Source organism: Arachis ipaensis, chromosome B03 (genome assembly GCF_000816755.2).
Source record: "Arachis ipaensis cultivar K30076 chromosome B03, Araip1.1, whole genome shotgun sequence".
Taxonomy (NCBI): Eukaryota; Viridiplantae; Streptophyta; class Magnoliopsida; order Fabales; family Fabaceae; genus Arachis; species Arachis ipaensis.
In genome coordinates this window covers 132,099,691-132,108,534 of record NC_029787.2, presented here as the reverse complement: position 1 = coordinate 132,108,534, position 8,844 = coordinate 132,099,691, and the positions used below count along the sequence as shown (strand labels likewise).

The 8,844-nt window shown below is 35.7% G+C and overlaps 1 protein-coding gene and 1 long non-coding RNA gene across 2 annotated transcripts; both read left to right on the top strand.

Annotated features, from left to right (window-relative positions):
• Positions 1,852-2,490, top strand: LOC110269853. Its single transcript, XR_002358608.1, has 3 exons — positions 1,852-2,085; positions 2,156-2,249; positions 2,335-2,490. It is a non-coding gene; the product is annotated as an uncharacterized LOC110269853 (long non-coding RNA).
• LOC107631478 lies at positions 6,156-8,686 on the top strand. The gene is made up of 8 exons (XM_016334936.2): positions 6,156-6,464; positions 6,566-6,738; positions 6,967-7,060; positions 7,212-7,322; positions 7,431-7,520; positions 7,839-7,924; positions 8,071-8,135; positions 8,271-8,686. The coding sequence occupies exons 1-8, from the start codon at positions 6,213-6,215 to the stop codon at positions 8,375-8,377; spliced, it is 978 nt and encodes a 325-aa protein (XP_016190422.1). The 5' UTR covers positions 6,156-6,212; the 3' UTR covers positions 8,378-8,686.

Below are 8,844 nucleotides of genomic sequence, written 5' to 3'. Positions count from 1 at the left end.
TATTATTTTTGTTATAAAATTTAAAAAACAAGATTAATGTGCTAAATTAATTTTAAAGATAAAAAGTATATATGAATATATGATATCTCAATATTATTTTATGTTATTATTTTAATAATTTGAAATCATACTGAACAAAAGAATTTACATTAGTAAATTAGTAAGACAAGTATTTTTATTTTTTTTATTTCTTAAAACAAATGCGGAAGAAAGAGAAAGAGAATATATAAGAGTTAAGATTAATTATCTGAAATAAAATTTGAATCGACAAATCTATATCAGAAAAATTTTTAATATGACTAATGAATTGAACATAAAAACTTATTTTAGTCAATGGAAGGATTTCTTAAGTACTTGATCACCAAACTTTTTTTTGGATAGAAATACATTATATTATTATTTATGTTTATTATATGATTAATTAACATGAAAATAAAGTATCGGGCCTGCTACACATACAATTTTACAAGCATCCAAGTTGGCCCAGCCCAAATCGAAGACACGCGCATAAAGAAGCATAACATGGCGCGTCAAAATCACGCGCTCAACACAAACGGTTACGTATGGCAGACTCTTCCACTTCCTCCACTTCTTCCACTTCTCAAAACGCTTCGAAAACAAGGAAACGCTCCCATTTTCGAGCAAAAATCAAAGTTCAAAATATACAAATCGTTGTTCGAAACCTCCATCAAAACAACATCAAACTCTCCGTGAAGAATCTGAAGAGAAAACAAAGCAACAACACTCAACGTAAGTTCATTAAGATTACTGTATATTCTACTTTTCTTCTACGTCGTTCTTCTAGGGTTTACTTCTTGCTTCTTTGTTACACTGTTCTAAGTTCTATGTCGTTCTTCTAAGTTCTACGTCGTTCTACGTTCTTGTTCTAAGTTCTCCTGCTACTGTTGTTGATTTTTGGGGGTTTATTCCGTAGATTGGGGGGTGTATACTGCTTGAACTTGTATTGTGGCTTGATATTGAAGCATGTTTGACTGATATCTGACTGATATATATGAATGTATCTGAATAATATCTATCTCACTGTTATCAATGGGTGTATCTGATTCTTACATATGGGTGTCTTACTGATATCTCAATTAATTTGATATTGAAGCATGTTTGAGTGATACCTGACTGATATATATGGATTTATCTGAATCATATCTATGGGTGTATCTCACTGTTATCAATGAGTGTATCTGAATATAACATTAATCTTTTTACAGCAAAGTCAATTACAATGCTTATTAATGTAAAATTGATTTTGGCATATATTTCTAGATTGTATCTGCCATCTGCCTCATCCTCAACAACAAAAATGAAAAGAGGTTTAAAGAACAAATATACTGTCTCTCCCCCGATATTGTGGTAAGTGTTACTTCTCCGAACTTTGGGTGTATTTTCTGTATTGATTTGGGTGTCTTTATTACGTTCCATTGGGTGTAAGTTTAGTATTTCATTTCTTGTTTCGCAATACTTGCAGTGCATGGCACTTTCGGATCACCCAAACGGGGAATTCGTATCACCAAAAACGAAAAAGAAATTCAGGGTGGAAGCCTACCCTAGTTTCATTCCCTTCATAGATAGAAAAAAATTGACTTCGCACCCATATGTAAGTTTTCGTTTGCTAAATTTGTTAGTACGCTTATTTACTTATTTGCAAAATAAAATAACACACTGTTCACGTGTGGCAATCCTTTAGATTTTTGCCTCTGTCTGCTACTCGGGGCATTGGTGGTTATGGCTGATAAATACAAGAAAGCGGAAATGTCAAATACTTGACCCGCTACACAAAAAAGCTCCCACCGATGAGAGAAAGGCCATTAATAAATTCACTGTAAGTTGCCTCTGTCTTCTTTACTTTAATAGATAGGTCTATTTCTTTAGTTCTGATGGGTGTATATTGTCCATTCAGTTGGGTGTATCTTGTCCATTCATTCGGGTGTATTACTGATTTGTTTTCGTATTTAAGGGATACGTATTTTCAAGATTGATAACATATGCCGGCGGGGAACCTCTGCAGAAAGGAGAGAGGGAGAAGGAAATTAAATCACCATATGTTAAAATATCAGGCCAAAAAACAAGGTATAAATTTGTGACTCTGAACATTAAACTTTTGTAAATGAGATTTGTAATTTATTTTCTTCGTTTTCAGCTATGACTGCGCTGTGTACGTTATGAAGTGGATGGAGTTAATTGAGACGGAAAACATCAAAAAGGGGAAGTATCAATGGGATAATTGGCCACAGGTAACTCTCTTTAGAACCATATAACTCTGTATTACTTTACTGAATTAATATTGCTGTTTAAACAGAATATACTTTTTAATTGTAGGAGGAGGTGGACCACTATAGAGTGGAGTACGCTTCCCGGATACTATTCAGTGAGATGAATACACAGAGAGATCGGGCAATTAGAGAGAGTAGTGCTATAAGGCTGTCGAAGCCATCCTCTGTATTATTAAGTCCGTTTTGTCAGATTAATTCTGCTGATATAAAAACTGGGTAATCCAACTGCTTGGTAGTTTGTAAATTGAAAAATGATGTAAATATTTGCCATTTATCAACAACTTATATTCCATGTATATTTTTTCCCATAGTTAAACTATCTGTGCTGGTAAACTGTCTGTGATGTATTCAAAAGCTGTATTACAGGTGGTAAAATATGAAGGAAAAAATCAAGGCATATATAAACTGTTACACCCAACGCAAGTCTAATAATACACCCAAGATTGCATAAAATATACACCCAAACTGTCTGCTGTATTCAAAATGTATGAATTACATGTACTAAAATATGAAGAAAAACATCAAATCAAATATAAACCCATAACCTGAGAATTTTTACACCTTTTGTTCTATATGTATCTATATATGTGTCTATATGTAAATTGTGAATTAACGAAAATACACCCAAAATAACGGTGCTTTTACACCCATATTCTATAAAACTATACACCGACGTTATCGTACGCACGGTGCAGAATTGCAGTCAGCTCCTCCGATTCGGAGGCAAATTCGCAGATATTTTGGAACGAAAAACCAATTGGTCGAACCTCTTGCTTCTTGGCTCTATTAGTGGCTCGTCGTGGCTGCTCTTGATGTGTGTGTGTCACCTCTTTACCTTCTTGCTCCATCGTTCCAGTATGTATCTCGGTGACACTTGGCTTACTTGTTCGAAGCTTAACACACTTAGTGCGTGACGGCACAGTATCCCCCTCGACTCGAATAATAAGCATTGGCATTTTACCTCGGCTGCCACTGAGTCGTAAGTAACCACGAACTTGTTGAATATTGAGCTGGAAACTTGTTCTCCGACGTCGTATACTGAATAGCCTAGAGCGGAATTCTTTAATTTGGTAATGCAATTCGCTTTTCCTCTGAATTGCGCTTGGACTTCCCTAAACTTTGCGTGAGTGTACGCATCTTGAAATTGAGCTTCAATGCAGGATTTGGTTGCACACGGTATGAGCGTATGAAAATCTGCAGCATCTGATTCTCTCTCTGCTTGCTCCCTGCTTCCGAGGCAATTATCGTATTGTTTGACGAACTGAATAAGCGAGCTGTTCCGGGTGATATACTTGTTAAAAAATGAATGCACTTTGATGCGGATTAGTAAAAATAAATTAATTTAGCATCATAAACAGGGGCAGTTTGTTACCTGTTTGTATTGTAGGTGGTGTCGAATGAAATGACGTCTCCGAAATACTCAAAGGCGGCTCTGCTTCTTGCATCGGCCCAAAAAGCCAGCTTAATCGATTGATCCTCTTCAAGTTGGATCTCAAAAAAGAAATTCGGATTCTTCTCTTTCATTCTTAACAAATATTTTCCGAATTCCTTTGCATCTTCTTGTTCGGAAACATTCCGCACTTCCCTGGTAATGTAATTCCTCACGTCCTTTTCGATAAAATTTAACTCGCGGTGACCCCCGGCAGCAGCAACAAATGATTGGTAGGTTTTGCTTGGTCTGATACCGGCCTCCTCGTTGTTCTCTATCATACGACGAATGGACATGCTTAGTTCCCTGTGCTATTTGAGCATCTCTGCTTTGCTTGGACAGCAGGGGTGTGAATGATCCAGCACAACCTTTGAAATGATCCAAGCACCGACATCCTTCAATGTGTGTATATAAATTCTTGCAGGACAGTTTAGACCGGCTGTCGGATTGGTCTTCTCGGTCGGAGATATTTTAGATTTCCATTTTCCCTCTCTGCTACATGTAATCAGTTGGTTCTTAATCTCGTTTCCCTTCCTATTTGTGCACCGAACTCTTGTAGAGAAACCTGCAGCCTTGGCGTAGTTCCTGTAAAATTTTCCAGCATCTTCAAGGGTGGTAAAGGTCATTCCGACCTTTGGAACAAGCTCGTCATCAACAACCGAGAGAGGCTGCAAAATACACAGTGTCAGAACTGTGAATACACCCATAGATATGATTCAAATACACCCAATCATGTCTAATACGATACACCCGAACCGCAACAACTCAACTACAGAATGACTTTTAAAGTCATAAACTGTAAATACGCAGGCTGCAGAATACACCATCTCAAAAACTAAAAACACACCCAATCATGTCTGATATAATACACCTGAACAACAACAAGTCAATTAAAATAACAAAAAACCAGTAAAGTGTAGATACACCCACACTTCTAGCTAAAATACACCCAAACAAGAATTGATCTACACCCGAGCGTCTGCTACAAATTCCAGGTAATTAATCACAACTAATACATTGAATCGACAGATTCAGGTAAACGTGTTACTTTCACAGTCAATGTTCAGCAATTTTTCAACTACACAATGCTATACAAATTACTGAAAGAAAATTCATACTAATCCTATGTAAATCAAACCTCAGGAACTTCATTAGATTCTGACTCATAATCCACTTCGCCTGCATTCAGCTGAGAATCTGAGGTTGAATGATCCATTATCTTCAAAACGAGATCAAACTTTGATTTCAGAAAACAACAAATCAAAAATAGAAAACGAAGGTCGAGTTGCAGAGAGAGAAAAAGGTAACCTAAACGAAGAAGATGCTAGTGAGAAAAGGAGAGGAAAAGAACGATGGAGAAGAAGGAGGGAAGACGCGCGAGAAGAAGAACAACGAAATCTCAAAATAACGAAAACGAAAAAGGAAAGAAATATTTTAAATCTGGTAGTTAGATATACGCGCGATGTTATATAACGCGTGTAATCAACGTACCTGAAGTAGCGCATATTTTGATTTTATTGTTTAATGAACTTGTAAAGCATACAAGCCATGCAGAGCTTTTCCGATAAAGTATTGAGTAAATGGTAAGTGATAAGAGCTGATTTTAACTCCACTAATATACAGATTTTTACTCAATTAATAATCTTTGAGGATTTTGATAAATATTTAATAAGTCATTATTTGTTAACAACTCAACTTAAAATTCAAATTTTGATTTTATATTAAAAAAAAAATAATTCTCAAAAATAAATACCAGGATAATGAATTATATATGCTATTTAAAATATTTAGGCTCAATTTTATCGAAATGGAATCTATACGTGTGCTTTTCTTGGATATGGAAGCATGGGGGACTAGACGTATATGTGGGACAGCTTTTTGTCAGTTTCACAGAGAAGAACTTGGACCGTGCGTTTTCTTTGTTTATAAATTTTGCCTATCAAATCACACGGTCCGATTTGTATGCTAATGAGAAATAAAATTTGGGGTGCTATAAATCGGACCCTCCATGTTACCTTAACGTGGTTTTTTAATATGCAATGTAGTACAAGTCGCATGGTCCGAGTTCCATGCTTTGATTTTGAAAAGAACTCGGACCCTCCGTTTTGAGTACAGATAGAAATTGTTTTGGTGAACTGAGAGCTGAAATCACATGGTGAATGAAATCGGACTGTCCGTGTGGGTGGTGTCAACTCGCAGGATCCGAGTTGTTCCCTCCTAACACCACAAACATGTTAAGCACACCCCTTCCCCATAATGGAGTCCAGCACGTACTCTAGCGCCATATGTAAATTAAAAAGTGAAATATTTACATGATGTTTTATATATTAAAAAAATTCGTACTCTTATTGTGTAAATTTGTACTCTATTAAATATTTTGTCTTACATAAGTTATAATTTTCCCAATCAATCATATAATAAAAACAAAATGATAAATAAAATGGTGCCGCTTTTCAAAACAAATAGAGACCAAAGGAAGCCTCATCTTCGTTAAGATGGGAACAATGGCGTGTCTCACTTTCACTTCCTGTATTGGGTTCCTCGATTCAATCCAACTCTCTCGCTCACCTTCTGCAAAGTTGACATCTTTTTCGGTATCTAAAGCAACCTATTTGCGGGTTTCACAAGATGCATTCTCACCCACTCAAGAATCACACTCTAATTCTAACCCTGTAATTGGAAACCATGACTTGCTCATTGTGGGTCCTGGGGTTCTTGGTCGTTTGGTAGCTCAGAATTGGAGAGAGGTATCTTTTATACTGTTGTGATCTAACTTGTTCGATGGCATTGCTATTTGTCACTCACTAATCAATGCATTCTAATTGTTTGTATATATGCTTCTGAGAAGGAAAACCCGAGTTGTCAAGTTTATGGACAAACAATGACTAGTGATCATCACAAAGACTTGATTCAATTGGGGATTAACCCCTCCTTGAATTGGACAGAAGGTACCCACAAGTTTTCAAATATAATTTATTGTGCTCCACCTTCCCGGACCCCAGACTATGCGGGTAATGTTAGGTGAGAAATCTTAAGAGTTGATTCCATCATTTTGTATTTGGTAATTAAAGGTCAAAGGGTATAACACTCGGTTATGATCAACTTGAATGTTCCAAGATTGCTTCATTTATATAACTTAGTTATTGGTAACCCTGTGAAAAGTGAAATTTACTTGGCAATAGAAAAATTTGTCCATGTAGTAGTTGTATTCTTATGCACTCATGTTGCCATGGATTGCCAACTAATCAGGCTAGCTGCATTAAGCTGGAATCGTGAAGGTTCTTTTGTATTTACATCAAGCTCTGCTCCATACAATTGTAATGATAACGGATCATGTAATGAGGTGGGTTGCAAATGCGAACTGTCTTTTTTATTTTTTATCCTGTTACTTACCATAAGATACTGGTTTCTTGATCTACTGTGTAATAAACTTGCAAATTGTTTGAATTGCTTCAAGGTTTGTTGATTTATGCTAAAGAGATATACTTCTTTAGGATTCTCCAGTTGTGCCAATTGGGAGGAGCCCTAGAGTTGATGTCCTCCTTAAAGCTGAAAACGTGGTACTAGAATCTGGTGGTTGTGTTCTAAGATTAGCAGGGCTTTATATATCCTTTTATTAGATTGAATTTATCCCAAATTAAAGATTTTCCTTTTAAATTTATCTAATCATTGCTGTGATGTTTTTATCTCAATGCAACCTTGACCAATTACACAAAGCAGATAGAGGTGCGCACAACTATTATTTAGAAAAGGGCGTTGTTGATAGTCGTCCTGATCACATCCTGAATCTTATACATTACGAGGTCAGAATGCCATTACATCTTAACTCATTTTTTGTATTTGGTTTCCCAATATTTTTAGTGATTTCTGCTTCATATTACTGAAGGATTGAAGTTTATTCTGTAAGTGATTTTCAATATTTGATACTTTGAGTTGTCAAAGATTCAAGTTGAGCTTGATCATCCCATGCTTCTAAGAATTAACAGAAAAAGTGCTACTGGAACTGTTTCTTCTATAATATTTTTATCCTATCCTTTGCTTCCTTTGATGTATTTGTGGTTATTATGATGATGGAGATAATATGATCTTCACTTTGAGTTTTGAACATGCTTCCACACCAGGATGCAGCTTCCCTTGCAGTTGCAATTTTGAAGAAGAATCCTCGTGGAAAGATTTTCTTGGGTTGCGATAATCACCCGTTATCTAGGTTAGATGCTTCCTCCTTAGCTCGTCAAATGGCATGCATTCTGATTATTGGATTGTTCATGCACTATTACTGATGCATTTCTACGAGATTTTTTGCTTTCTATTTTTCGTTGAGAGCATTCTCTCACACTGGTCATACATTTGCAGGCAAGAAATGATGGATCTAGTCAATGCAAGTGGGAAGTTCAGTAAAAAGTTTGATAAATTTACTGGTGAGTTCTCCCACTTTTGATGTTGAAACTTAATTAACCCAGAATCTATGATCATTACTATGTTGTGAGTTGAGAGTCATTCATATTTCTGCTCTTATCAGCATTAATAATATATATTTATGTATGCCTATGCAGGAACTAACGACCCTCTAGGTAAGAGATTAAACAATACAAGAACCTGCCACGAAGTTGGGTGGGAACCAAAGTACTCTAGCTTTGCTCATTTTCTTGATACCATGTGACAGATTCTTTAGAATGTGTTTGAGTTTTGATTTTGGAGAAAACAGAAGAGAAGAAAGGTCTGAAGAGTAAATTCTTCCGCCCAAATCAAACCAATTTATATTAACAATGTTTATTATTATCTAAAGCAACAGTGGAAAGTTTTCATGCATATGTCTAAACTCTGGTAGTATGCAAACCTTCCCAATTCTTCACTTTCGATGCTGTGTGTATTATGTATAGGATGCTGATCAGTTGTTGAATTGTTTTAAGAGTTAGTTATTTTATCATTTTCGCAATGCATGTTGTAGTACATGCAACAAGTTTGTGCTCATTCATGTCAAAGGAAAAAAGGAAAGCTGTACATTTTTGGAACTATATCTAAATAAATTATTTATTACTTTTTTATTAATGCAACAAAGAGAGAAAATAAAACAGAAGGTAATTTAATAGCTAGAAGAAAAAGAACAAAAAAAAAAAAAGGATGGAA

Coding starts and splice junctions, on each gene's coding strand:
- LOC107631478 (XM_016334936.2), top strand. CDS start 6,213: ATGGGAACAATGGCGTGTCTCACTTTCACTTCCTGTATTGGGTTCCTC. Junction 6,739..6,966: donor GACTATGCGGGTAATGTTAG/GTGAGAAATCTT, acceptor CCAACTAATCAG/GCTAGCTGCATTAAGCTGGA. Junction 7,323..7,430: donor TAAGATTAGCAGGGCTTTAT/ATATCCTTTTAT, acceptor GACCAATTACAC/AAAGCAGATAGAGGTGCGCA.